The sequence below is a fragment of the Cervus canadensis genome, chromosome 9 (assembly GCF_019320065.1).
Source record: "Cervus canadensis isolate Bull #8, Minnesota chromosome 9, ASM1932006v1, whole genome shotgun sequence".
In the NCBI taxonomy this organism is placed as follows: Eukaryota; Metazoa; Chordata; class Mammalia; order Artiodactyla; family Cervidae; genus Cervus; species Cervus canadensis.
Genome location: NC_057394.1, coordinates 72,755,626 through 72,769,609, shown reverse-complemented (window position 1 = coordinate 72,769,609; position 13,984 = coordinate 72,755,626). Strand labels below are relative to the sequence as shown.

The following is a 13,984-nucleotide window of genomic DNA, read 5'->3' as shown; positions in this document are numbered from 1 at the left end:
CCCAGACTCACCACGTGATGAGTCATTCCCATGCGAAATAGGTGGCTCATGGGCTCACCTGTCACAGCAGTGAGACTGAGGGGTGCCAAAACACACTTCAAGAGGACAAACACCAAAGACTGCAGGGCATGCTTCTGGTCATTGCCATGGTCCTCAAATCACTTACATAAAGTGGGAAACTTCATTTCAATATTTGCTAACAATGATGACATGTTGCACTCTCTCCAGCCTTCATTGGAGCTGTTTGTTCCCAGCTCCCTGGCATATTTCTGTAATTGCTCTTCAATCACTTTAGTCTATACGATATCATCCTCTCACACTCAGGTCTCCTGGGAACCTTCTGAATACTTCAAACTTTCCTTTGGTTCATGTCTACCTCTATATGCAATCAATTATTTTCAGGCAGAGGTCCCTGTTCCAGTTTAACTTGTTCAAGCTATGTCTCCAATCCAGCTTCATAGGCTCAGCTTCCCTCTGGGAACCCTCATGTTCACTACCTTCTTCTGTGTCTCAGCAGATCTTCCTGACAGGCAGCATATTCCCTCTCAGAGCGTGAATCCCCTTTAACAGGCAGCCAAAAAATCCATATGTACCAAACACCGTGAAAGAAAACCTTCACTTCTTCATCTCAGTTTCCCATTTAAAGGAACTCTCCTGATTACAGATAAGCATTGTTTTCAAAAACACAGAAGAAAAAATGTACATTGTTATAGAGAAACAGTAAAGCAATCAATAGAGGAAATGAAAAAGCCCCTCAGAATTTATACAATGCCTTGTCTTTAGTAGTAAGTTTTTCAAAGACGATAAATGGATAGAAATATTGTTAAAATTTTACTTTGACTGTAATCTGAGTTTCTACCATTTTAAAAGTACTATATATGCAAAATCTTATTGGTTGGTGACAAATATACTATGTTAATGAATCTCACAGCAAGGATATCTGTTTGCATACTTAAATCTACTAGATTACATTTTAGCTTTAGCTGATAAATCAGTGGTTCTCACTCTTGACTACTTATTAGAATTACTTAGAGAGCTTTCTAAAAGTATACATGCCCAGTCCCAAACCAGACCAATAGAATCAGGATCCCAAGGAGTGGGCCTAAACACTGACCATTACAGTATACTACAATCTAAACTCAGGACAGAGCTTACAGATCATTTAGACCAACTTGATCATTTTATAGCTGAGAAATGAAAACCCAGAGACCCAGAGCCTAGAGCGCCCAGGTCCCCATCTGGTCAATTGCCCTAACACTTGGGGACAGAGCCAGGCCTAGAGCCCAAAAGTCTTGTGTCCATCCAGGTTCCTTCTTTCACCTTGACTCATTCACTTGTTAATATATTCATTCAGGAAATAGTTTGAGAGCCCATTATAAGCTAAATCTTAGATAAAAAACTTGTTGCTATTATGGAACATTGCTGGAAAGAATCCAAATGTCCTCCAATGGTGAACAGACAAACAAAGCAATGAAATAATATTCTGCAATAAAAAGAAACAAATTACTGATACAATTAACAAAGTAGATGAATTTTAAAAACATTTATGCTAAGTGAAAGAAGCCAGGTACAAAAGACCATGTATTATATGATTACATTTATATAAAATGCCCACAAAAGGCAAATCTATAGCAATGTGAAGTAGATAAATGGCTTCCTGGGGCTGGGAGAAGGAGCAGGGTTGACTGAACATGGACAGGAGGATCTTATATAGGTGATGAAAATGTTCTAAAACTAGAGTGTGGTGATGGTTTAACAACTCTATAAGTTCACTAAAAGCCATTAAGTTGTTCACTTACAATAGTTCTTTAATGGTGTGTAAATTATGTCTCAATAAAACTTAAAAAAAAAACCAAGCTGCTATCATTTATTGAATACTATATAAAAGGAATTTGTACCAGGATTTAAATAGTACTTCCCTCAGTGATGTGCTAGTATTTTTCTTAAACCAGTTAACTGATATAAAGAATGCTTAGCACACAATTTACAATCAACAATACAATACATGACTTTTAATTGTAAACTCCAAACACTTATACTTTGGTGTGACTTGCCATTTCTTGCAAAATACACTATCAGTTTTTAAAATTATTTCACCAACAACAGTGTCACAAATTCAAACAATAAATAAATGCTTGATATCTGGCTAATACAGCAAAGAAGCTGTGCACATTATTGACCAAGAGTGTAGTTCTGATAAGAATGTTGGCTGATATTTTTATTTACTTTCAGGACAAAAGTGAAACAATGAAGATGTATGCCAGAACTTCACTTGTTCTTCACTGAGGTAAGCAGCTTCTTTGCTGAAATCAATCATGACAGTTGTCAAAGAATGAAAGAATATTTCCTCAATTATGGGTGGGTGGTATTGACTATATGACAGCCACAGACATGAAACATTTTAACTTTAATCTTCATTAACATTTTTGCTATCACTTTCTTAAGTCTAGAGACAACCAACAATAAATTCAAGCCCTTTTTTGTAGCATTTGACGATTTCCATGGTGTTAATACTTCCACAATGGCTGGTTTCAAGCTACCAACACATCTCTGAATGCAGAGCTGAGAAGAGATAGGCAGTATCACACCAATAAACAGTACTTCCACATACACAGATACAACCAACATAATTCATCTTATCAGCGTAGCTAAGAGTAAAACAATTACGAAGAGATGAGTTTTGAGTTTTGTGATCTTTGTTTTTAACATAAATTACTTGCAAATTTATGTAATTTAATTTAATATATTAAATGTATTTATGTAATTTAATGTAACTATTAATAGTATAAAGTATAACAGTGAGCTTCCATCCACTGGCTCTAACACACAACTAACTGCCCATTTTACCAGCAGCAAGAAAACTGAAGCTCAAAGAGATAACTAACTAGCCCTGGTCACACAGGACAGTGCCACCCAGGTTGGTCTATTCCAAACCTTCTTCCTCTCCTTAAAACGTAGCTGGTTTTAGCAACTACTACACAAATCAACCAGTAGCCATCAACACTGGGGCAGACCCTCCACCATCAGGCTTCCATCAACTGGCTCTAGTCACATGAAAAGACTAACTTGCTGAAGGCTCAGATGATGGTTAATAATTTTTTTTTGTTTAAAAAAAATTTTTAATGTAGTTAAGACCCACCCACATAGCAACATCCAAACACTTTCCTGTGGACAGATTTATCATTTGTTGGGTAACCATCGCTTTCCTTTCCAATGGGTGGAATGGGAACTCTGACTAGAGAAGGAGGAAGAAAAAAAAGGAGAGAGCACATCATCTACCTGACAGTTTTGCTCAGGACACGACCCGATCCGATTTGACTGAGTCCAGATTCAGTGACCAGCAATTGCATAACAACTGGTAGGAATGATAGATCATTGTCTTTTGAACGTTTGCCATTCGATAACCCTATTCACACATTCACGTCACTATAGTTCGTGAAATCTATACTGAAGACTTACCTTAGAGGTCAAAGCACAGGCCAAGTGCTGTGCGTCCTCAGCCACCAACGACTCTTTGCGACCCCCCTGGACTGTAGCCCATCAGGCTCCTCTGTCCACTGGATCTTCCAGGCAATAATACTGGAGTGGGTTGCCATTTTCTCCTTCAGAGGATCTTCCCGACCCAAGGCTCCTTTGTCTCCTGCATTGGCGGGCGGATTCTTTACCGCTGAGCCGCCTGGGAAACCCAAAGGCCACGTACGATAAACCAATTTCCAATAAAGAAAAAGGTTTCAAGAGTAAACCCTTTAGTTCTCCAAAGAAATACATCCCGTCCTGGGTCTGGTTCACTCCTCCTCGGTGGTACAATGTTCACATCGGCCGCCTCTGCCTTCACTGACTGCTATCTAGTGGGGCCTGGTCGCGACACGGCCACAGCTCAGCCTCTCAGCTCCCATTCCTGTCAGGGTGGGGTGAAATATAATGCGGGTCCTGATGCCGCACAAGAAGGCTCATGAACAATGTGAATTTACACTGTGGAGTTCCAGCACAAAAGTGCTTTGAAACATTTTAGGCAGAGTCGGTTCCAGTCAAAAAGCGACGCCGGGCCCAGCTCCTCAAAACCTCAAGTGCACGCTGCACCAGACGCGAGACCCCGCCCGCGACGCGGCAATCTCCCGCCACTGCCAACCGCACATGCGCAGTCAGCTCCTCGGGCGACAGCTCAGCCCCACCCCTTAGAGACGCCGGGTTCTCTGAAGGCCACGAGCGTAGAGACGCTCACTCGCCGGCGGCAGACGCGCAGGCGCAGTGGGGCGCCGTCGCGGAGCCCTCTCGGGTATTTCTGGCGGTCCGGAGAAGCTTGTTTGCTAGGTGCAGTTGGGCCCGGCAGGTGCTGAAAGGCCGGGGTCGTGGATCCCCAACACCTAAGTCTCAGCAGCACGGAGGTGCAGGGTGTCACCGAAGGCGCGGGGCCGGGCGCCGCCAGCGGCGCGCTCCGCCCCGGAGCCCCCGCCCCTGCTCCGGGCCAGGCCCTGGCTTCAGCCCCGGTCCCGGGTTCCGCGGCCTCGCAGTTCGCGCTGCTGGTGATGCACCCCTGTGGAGGGCAGGACGAAGCCGCGGCCGAGGGCGTCCTGCGGCAGGCTCCGGCCCTGGGGGGCAGCGGCGGACCCGGCAAGCCTGTTCGGTACCTGTGCGAAGTGGCTGGGGATGGCGAGGAGGAGGCGGGGGAGGACGAGGCCGACCTGCTGGACACCTCAGACCCCCCGGGAGGAGGCGAGAGCACAGCCAGTTTGGAGGATCTGGAGGACGAGGAGACCCACTCGGGGGGCGAGGGCGGCGGCGGGGGAGCCCGGAGACGGGGCAGCGGTGGCGGCGGCGGCGGCGGCGGCCTGAGCAAGACCTGCACGTACGAGGGCTGCAGCGAGACCACTAGTCAGGTGGCCAAGCAGCGCAAGCCGTGGATGTGCAAGAAGCACCGCAACAAGATGTACAAGGACAAGTACAAGAAGAAGAAAAGCGACCAGGCCCTGAACTGCGGTGGGGCCGCCGCGGCTGGCAGCTCAGGAAACGTCAAACTGGAGGTATGGCCTGGGGTCTGGGGGAGTGGGAGGTGGAAAAAGAGACCCAACTCCTGCCGCAGACCGCAGCTCCAGCGCCTGCCCACCGGCTCCCAAAGGGGCCAGGTTTCCGTGGCTGGACTTGTGGCTGAAAGTTAGCGAGTGCTTGCCCTCAGAAAGTTTATGCAAACGTAGGCAAAGGCTGAACGGTTTTGGTGCACCCATGTAGAGATGAGTAAATCTCAATGAAAATGGCGTGACATGGTAGCAAAGCTAATTTCAAAGATCTGGGATAGGGGTTGGAAGGGCGGGTAGTAAATTGAGCTGATCCATCACTGGAGGAGCAGGCAGAGAGACTTAGGAACCCAGCTGAAATCTGTTCTTTAAAGAAGGTGATCTCTTCCTTTTTTCACTACCCTGTTCTCAGTATTCTTTTCTTAAGTATACCTAATCTTAGTACCCTGTTCTCAGCACCTTTCCACTAACTAAAGTGGAAAAAAGAGTACTTTTGTTAGTGTTCTTTGTGTTATATTCTTAATCTTACCTCAGTACTCTGTTCTTCTTATTAGTGCTTAGTTCTGTTCTCGGTGTCTCTCAGTTAACTTTATTCTTAGTACTCCAGTTCTCAGTAAGTAAGCATCTCCTTTATTCAAGAATGAAAGTAAGGGTAGTCGTTTGACCCTGTTTGTTCCAAAGGTACTCATTCACTTCAGAATTCTTTACAGAGTGAGAAGATGATATACTTCTTTTCAGGAAGGAAATGTTTTAACTGTAACCACTTTCTTTTTCTTTTGTCACACATTTACACCTACAGTTTGAGGAAAATACATAAAAGGCAAGTAGATAACTGAATTAGAATCTCTCCCTCCACCCCCTACAAAAAGAAACATATTTTTTCCTATTCTGAAATAACTTGCATGATTTCTTAGGAAAGAGAATTGCTATACGCAACAAATAATAGCCATTTACTTAAAGGACACTATCAGTTTGAGGAATCACGAGCTCTAAGTCTTTGTTGAACTGAGTGTAAAGAAAGAACTAACGGGAACAGTCAGGATACTAAAGGGCTGCTTTAGTAGTGGAGAGGATAGATCACTGTAGGCTGAGACATTCTAGAAAGGCTTTGCAGAGAAAATACAACTCAGTATAAGCTAGAAAGAACAGCTAATAGTTTGTGTTTCATCAGCTAAGTTTCTTATATGCCAGGCACAGTGCTCAGCTATAAATGGAGGCTCACCCCCTTCAGCAGTGAGAGAGATACTTTATTTCCATAAGTGGAATCTGAGGCAAAGAGAGGTTAAGTAACTCGGCCCAGATTATGCAGCCAGCAAGTACTCAAACCCAAGCAGTCTGGTTCTAGAACCTTCAGTCTTATCCCCATGCTATCCTGTTTCCCTAGAATTTTAGTGGTAAAAAGAAAGAGAAGCACGTCTTAGTAAAGGAAGGGGAAGTGGGAATACAGGAGCTACTTTTGGGAAGACAGCAAGGGGACCTTTCTAGCTAAAGTGGAGTATCTGTGTGGAAAATTCACAAAAGATAAATTTGGAAAGAGTTTGAAGCCAGTTTTTATATGATACTGAATGCCAGGCAGTGGGACTTGAATTTGGAGGCTTCAAAAGCAAGTTCCTAGTTAGGCAGTAACAAGGGCTCCTATTATAATGGTGTGGGTTAAAATCAAGGGCCTCTCGATTTAGAGACTTTTTAGGAAGTAGTTATAGAAGGACTGGTAGGTGGTGATGGGCTGTGCTGCCATAGTATGAGCAGCAAGATTAGAAATTAAGGTATTTAAAAATCAGTATTCCTAAAAAGAAAAAAAAGAAATCAGTATTCCTGACACAAATCAAGTTTAAATGAGGAACAGATGTATATAATGCTTAGTCCATGTATCTAAAAATGGTGCTGTGTTAGTGACACAGAAAGGAACCAGGGATGAAAGCAGTGACCTGTGGGATTGATCATTGTCATAAAATGTCTAAGAAGGCTATCATTTGGAAGAAGCAGCAGAGTTATTTTGCATAGTTCTGAAGTAACCAGGACTCAGGTGAGTCACAAGGGTTATGTGTTTCAGCTCAATCTAAGAAAATGCCACCTAAATGTTAGTTACCCAGAACCAAATCAGGTCAGTTCAGTCACTCAGTCGTGTCTGACCCATTGCGACCCCATGGACTGCAGCACACCAGGCCTCCCTGTCCATCACCGACTTCCAGAGTTTACTCAAACTCATGTCCGTTGAGTCGGTGATGCCATCCAACCATCTCATCCTCTGTCGTTCCCTTCTCCCACCTTCAGTGTTTCCCAGCATCCGGGTCTTTTCCAGTGAGTCAGTTCTTTGCATCAGTTGGCCAAAGTATTGGAGTTTCAGCTTCAGCATCAGTCCTTCCAATGAATATACAGGGTGGGTAGCCTCAAAAGTTGGTAACTCCTTAGAACAAAAAGTGTTGAAGGTTTCTATAATTCCAACACTTGCAGAAGTTTGGGTTGGATAACAAGGTTATTTTCACTACATGCTTCTGTGATTTTGTGTTACTAACGTTCTGAATGTATTAATGCATAGTGATGTGTGTGAGGTGGTAAGAATAAGGGACCTCCACTGTCAATTTCAGCATCCCGTTTCTAGTGCACATAAGAATGAATCAGTCCCATAAGTAGTTAATCTTGTGGGGAGAGAGAAAGAAGTTATTTTTGTTTTCTCTGAGTATTAGAGTCTTCTTTTTACAGGTTTTTTTTTTTTTGTGTGTGACGCTTTAAATGTTTAGGGATTGAATATTTTTTTAACATTAGATTGATAAACTTCTCATAGTGAAAGAGATAAGGCGAATATTCTAATAGGTAACTTAGAGCCCAGTAGAAAGAAAGTCAAAGGACTTCCTTGGTGGTGCAGTGGTTAAGACTCTGCACTCCCAGTGCAGGGAGCATGGATTTGATCCCTGACTGGGGAACTAAGATCCCACATGGCATGGCCAAAAATAAATAAAATAAAATTGGAAACGTTAAAAAAAAAAAGCTCAAGAGAAAAAAACAGCTCAACATCTAAATAATCTTTAGATGAAGAGTAGAATAAGAGTAAATCTATACAAATCATGGCTTATGTGACTTTATATTTGTCAGAATTTTTGGATGTGGTCAGCGTTTTATAAGAGTCAGAATGTTTCAGTAAACTTAACATTTTTGTTGGCCAGGAAGATTGTAAGTATTTAAGACCCTACCAGGTAACTGGGGGAACATAGTTGGTAGTAAGTGCTGCTGATTTTGAGTAAGGATGCTTCAGGATATGGTGTGATTTCAGGACTTTACCTGTTTTGTCTATACCAGTGGCAGGAGCTTACTTACTCCAGTGCTTGCCAGTCTTTTCAAAGCCAGTTTGTCATTTTTCTCCTGGTGACTTCCAAATTTTGAAATCTTTGTGTATCAGTTGTTTTTCTTTAAGTAATATTTTACTGCCCACCCCATTTTTTGGTTGGTGTTAATTTGTCTATTGTTTTGTTGGGCAAAAAAAGCAGTGAAGAATGTTTCATTAGCACTATATAAATGGCCTTTGAGTTCACATATTCCATCCAAAGGCAGGTAGACGGTTTGACCTGGATAGCTTTATCTGAAGACAGTGTTCCCTTTCCACTTGGCATTGTTTTGTAATATTGAAAATCGCTCACAGCTATTAAAATAGGTCCACTTCCTATACCCCTACCCCTCTGTTGATTCTTGAGAACTTCTGGAGACTGAAGGTCCCAGGTTAGAAATCCTGGAGGGTGAGGGAGTGAGGTGTGTTATATAAAATCAACTGTCAACACTTTGCCTAGTGACTTAAAGAGGGACTTTCCCAAAGGCTCCCAGGATCTGGGCAAGAAGGAAGAGAAGCAAAGCATCATTGAAATGCCTGTAATCATGGATTATTATACCAACACTTGATCCTATTTGCATTTTTCTTTTATCCCAGGAAAGTGCAGACAACATACTCTCCATTGTAAAACAAAAAACGGGATCTTTTGGAGATCGACCTGCAAGACCTACTCTTTTAGAACAAGTGTTAAATCAAAAAAGACTGGTAAATATCTGTTTGTACAGTAGTTCCAAACCTAACACATTTGTTTGTTATAAATGGAACTGTTCAACTTTTGAGATTTCTAAACTGGTTATCAGCTTAAAATTGTGGTTTTAAACTGGTTGTCAGTTTATAATTGTGATACTGTGTTAAATTGGTCCAGAATAGAACTGTTGCTCTGCCAGTATACATTGGAATCTCATAAAGACAAAATTACAGAGAAAATATAATTTAGCTACATAAAAATGAATACTGTAGTAAAAAATGGCAGCATAAAAATAAAAATGCAAACTTGAAAATAACAGGAAAAAGAGTTGCAACACATATATAAAAGACAATGGTTGATATGGTTGATATTTTTGCCATACAGATTGATGAAGAAAAATTTTGCCCTCAATACATTGCAAAAAATATATAAACAGAAAAAAGCAGAAGTGCTTCCCTTACATGATCTGGAAATGTGTTTCATATCAGTAAAAATCACATAATAAACAGTTCAATAAGTGAAAATTATTTAAATGATAACACACAGTGATGTTGAGGACTCCATGAAAGGGACTCTCATTCTGATGGCATCTTACATTAGTACAACACTAATATAATAATTATTATAGTATTAATTAAAGCAGTTGGGCAGTCTGTATCGAGTCCTTAAAATGGTCATTCCTTCACTCAGAGATCATTTTACTGTGAAGATGCGCAGGAAATGAATCTTAAATATAGATAAAGTTAAGCATAAGGACACTGCCAGAAAAGTATTTATCACAAATAGTAAAATAGTAATTTAAAAAACTTCATTGTTCAGCAGCCTCATAACAGCTGAGTAGACTGTTATACATTACTAAATAAAGGTTGGGCAGTATTTACAAATTTTAAAGAAAAGCATTTAATAAATAGGAAATATACTATGCTGTAATGTTAAATTTTAAAATCACTGTTTAATGATAGTATTTCCCTCTTATTTGGTTTATCTTGTTCAGTATATTAGGCTCAAGGTTTTTCTTCCTTATATATTTGTATAAATATTTTAATAAAAACATATTAGTCAGCCTAACATTTGTCATGTGAGTATAACTATTTAAAAATGGTCAGTGTTTAAAACTTATTAGTTGTTTTAGAGCAGTTGTATTCTTTTCTGAAGTTTTGGTAGTATGCTAATATTACTTTTATTATATATGTATACCTATATTTACACACACATACCTATACTATACACACAGACATACATCATTTTTAGTTTCTTCCAAAAGACTTAGTAGGCTAGTGCGAGGAACTTGAGTTCCAGTACTTGTCAAAAATGTATATGTTTCTTTTTTTTTTTTCATTTATTTTTATTAGTTGGAGGCTAATTACTTTACAATATTGTAGTGGTTTTTGCCATACATTGACATGAATCAGCCATGGATTTACATGTATTCCCCATCCCGATCCCCCCTCCCACATCCCTCCCCATCCCATCCCTCTGGGTCTTCCCAGTGCACCAGCCTTGAGCACTTGTCTCATGCATCCAACCTGGGCTGGTGATCTGTTTCACCCTTGATAGTATACTTGTTTCAATGCTGTTCTCTCTGAACATCCCACCCTCGCCTTCTCCCACAGAGTCCAAAAGTCTGTTCAGTACATCTGTGTCTCTTTCTCTGTTTTGCATATAGGGTTATCGTTACCATCTTTTTAAATTCCATATATATGTGTTAGTATACTGTATTGGTGTGTTTATCTTTCTGGCTTAGTTCACTCTGTATAATGGGCTCTAGTTTCATCCATATCATTAGAACTGATTCAAATGTATTCTTTTTAATGACTGAGTAATATTCCATGGTGTATATGTACCACAGCTTTCTTATCCATTCGTCTGCTAATGGGCATCTAGGTTGCTTCCATGTCCTGGCTGTTATAAACAGTGCTGCGATGAACACTGGGGTACACGTGTCTCTCTCAGATCTGGTTTCCTGGGTGTGTATGCCCAGGAGTGGGATTGCTGGGTCATATGGCAGTTCTATTTCCAGTTTTTTAAGGAATCTCCACACTGTTCTCCATAGTAGCTGTACTAGTTTGCATTCCCACCAACAGTGTAAGAGGGTTCCCTTTTCTCCACACCCTCCAGCATTTATTGCTTGTAGACTTTTGGATAGCAGCCATTCTGACTGGCATGTAATGGTACCTCATTATGGTTTCGATTTGCATTTCTGTGATAATGAGTGATGTTGAGCATCTTTTCATGTGTTTGTTAGCCATCTATATGTCTTCTTTGGAGAAATGTCTGTTTAGTTCTTTGGCCCATTTTTTGATTGGGTCATTTATTTTTCTGGAATTGAGCTAAAAATGTATATGTTTCTAACCTGGAATTTAACTGCCATGTTTACATGGGTGTCTTTTCATTTCCTTTTTTTTTTCCTTGCTGTAATCTTGTGCCAGCGCTCTTCTTGGACCTTATGTTTCATAAAGAGTATACATGCTGGCATATCATAAAAGCATTTCCTTTGTGTGCAAAGTCACCAATAAAATCAGGCCTCCCCAGTGAGTTTTAGATTTTAGTATTTGATGCATGATACCAGATTTTATTATTATTAGTTTGAAGTTTAATTGCAGCGCATCGGATGAAGAAATGAATTCAGTTCAGGAATTTTTTTTTTGTAAGTATATTGTATCAGGTATGAGGATATAGCAGAGTAATTTTATAGCATGAATACAGTCTCATAAGAATACTGCTATTAATAAACATTTTCTCTTTTTCCTTTTTAAGTCATTACTAAGAAGTCCAGAAGTGGTACAGTTTTTACAGAAACAGCAGCAGCTATTAAATCAGCAAGTTTTGGAGCAAAGACAACAGCAGTTTCCAGGAACATCAGTGTGAGGGAATTTATTAAGAAGATCTGCACGTTTTTTATCTTATTGTAGTGGACGGACATATTTTTATACTAAAGATAAATGGGGTAAGACATGCCAGCAGATGGTGAACAGTCATTTTCCTGTGAATGTATGTGTGCATTTGGGGACAAATAAGCATTGCACGTTGTGCATCTAGTCCTTTCAGATCACCATGGATTTGAAGAAATCAGCCTATCTTTCCAAAGTAGTATTTAAATGCAAGGTTTTTTGTTTTTTTTTTAAGTGTTTTTCTTCAGTCATTGTTACTGAAGGTAATGCAGCAGTTGCTTTCTGTGGAAGTCATGAAGTTAATAGATATTAATCTTGGATCATCTAACTCAGTGGTTCTCATCAAGGGGCAGTCCATGATACTCTAAGGCCAACCATCCATCTGGTTGGAAATGGATGGATATGTTTTGTAACAGTGACCTTGAAAACTTGCTGGTTTTTAGTGAGTGGACCAGGAATGCTAAGTGTCTGGAATGGTCCCCCCACAGTTTAGAATTATCTTATACTCAGTGCCAATAACCCTTCTCTTAAGAAACACTGAGAGCTATTTGTGTTGATAAAATGTAGTTGGTGTACCTAGAATTGGGTTCTCGTAATAACCTTTTCTTTCCAGTTAAGACTGGAGCTGTCAAAGAGGTAAGCTTATTTTTTATGTGTAAAGAAAGGGATCATTATTAAATATCTGAGAGAGTAGGATATGCACCTCTTCTCAGAGATGTACTGGTAAAACCCAGGAAAAACCCAGGTAAAACCCTGGAATGAGTGCGCCTCCTGGAGTCGGCCTCTCTGCTTCTCTCAGTGTTCTCTTAAAGCAGGCAACTCTTGTGTACTGAATTTGTGAACAGTACAAGCGTATGTCCTCTTACCAGTGTCAAAACAAAACTACTTTTTTATATTCATTTCTTTTTCAAAAAGAGATCCCTAAAATAACACTCCAGCATTTTTGTCAGTGATTTTCAAAATTGAGCTATTTTAAGATCGTATTATTCCTAGATAATGTTCAGAGAGTGGTGGGCAATCCGGATAGATACTTTTTTCTTGTACTTTCTCCTAATAAAACTTTTAAAAGGCAAAGCTTACCAATAAGAGTACCAAATCAAATGTCAAGAAAGTATTTCCAGTGTTAGAATAATAAGTGCATGTGCCTCAAGTTAAGCTGTGCAGAAAGTTGTTACAGTCTCTTGAGTTTTAAGCTCTGATATATATATCAAGTTATATTTAGTCATGGTTGTTCTAAGATGTCCTTAAGGAGAGAAGGAATCTTTTTGTTAACTTTTTATATCTGTTTTTATACCTGCATAACTGTGCAGAAACGCTTTTACCAGAATTACTCATTAAAGTCATTATTGACCTTTGCGTTGTCTGATTCACTAATTCTGTTCTACAGTTGCTCTACACCAGATGCAGAGGAATTCATTTACATTTGTTATCCACTGTTAGCTTGTTTTCTTACTTGTGGAGCTGGGACCTTTTATGAATCCCTAGAGTATAAGTTAACTTCTGTAGTTAAAAAAAAAGCAGCTTATCCTTCTTCAAGTGAAATAGGAGGATGAGGAAATGAGAAAGTAATAGGTCAGTAAGAGCTGAATTAAAAGAAAGGAACTTAATATATATTATAAAAAACAATAAGGTTTTTACTTATTTAGGGTAGGTTTATTGCAGTTTGTCCCCAACTTTGTTTTATCCCTCCATGTATGTATAACTTTTGTAACGTGGCTTCACCGTTCGTCCCATTGAGAGGTTGAGTTTATTTATCCTTTAAATCTGGAGAACTGGCCTTGTGTGTGTATCCTTGGATGGCCTCAGGGAGCAGAGACACCATCCTAGCCTGGGACCCCCTGTTTTGGATTCCTCTGTGAAAGAGAGGCAGACTTTCTTGTATCTTCCGTGGTTATTCAGGTGTTCTGTGACATCCAGCCAACCAGTATCCTCAATAATATTAGTATTATCCCCAGTAGTACTGTATATAAGAGGGTTGATGAGTAGCATTAAAGATTTAGTCTGGAAACCAGGAACCTATAATGGCAATCTGCAATCAGGTGACATAGTTCCACAGGGCTTCACCAGACAT

At 40.3% G+C, this 13,984-nt stretch overlaps 1 protein-coding gene across 2 annotated transcripts; it reads left to right on the top strand.

Annotated features, from left to right (window-relative positions):
• The first annotated feature begins 4,210 nt into the window (after positions 1–4,210).
• On the top strand, positions 4,211–13,269 carry LOC122447069 (regulatory factor X associated protein). 2 transcript variants are annotated; one of them, XM_043477404.1, is made up of 3 exons: positions 4,217–5,021; positions 8,932–9,039; positions 11,780–13,269. In XM_043477404.1, the coding sequence occupies exons 1-3, from the start codon at positions 4,527–4,529 to the stop codon at positions 11,888–11,890; spliced, it is 714 nt and encodes a 237-aa protein (XP_043333339.1). In that variant the 5' UTR covers positions 4,217–4,526; the 3' UTR covers positions 11,891–13,269. The 2 variants fall into 2 exon arrangements, with proteins under 2 accessions (XP_043333340.1, XP_043333339.1); XM_043477405.1 differs by lacking the exon at positions 8,932–9,039 and having other exon boundaries at positions 4,211–5,021.
• The last annotated feature ends 715 nt before the right edge of the window (positions 13,270–13,984 follow it).

Bases quoted from the DNA above. Each gene is read 5' to 3' on its own strand.
- LOC122447069 (XM_043477404.1), top strand. From the start codon at position 4,527: ATGCACCCCTGTGGAGGGCAGGACGAAGCCGCGGCCGAGGGCGTCCTG. The intron at 5,022-8,931 runs GTATGGCCTGGG...CTTTTATCCCAG, and splicing joins CAGGAAACGTCAAACTGGAG to GAAAGTGCAGACAACATACT. The intron at 9,040-11,779 runs GTAAATATCTGT...TTCCTTTTTAAG, and splicing joins TGTTAAATCAAAAAAGACTG to TCATTACTAAGAAGTCCAGA.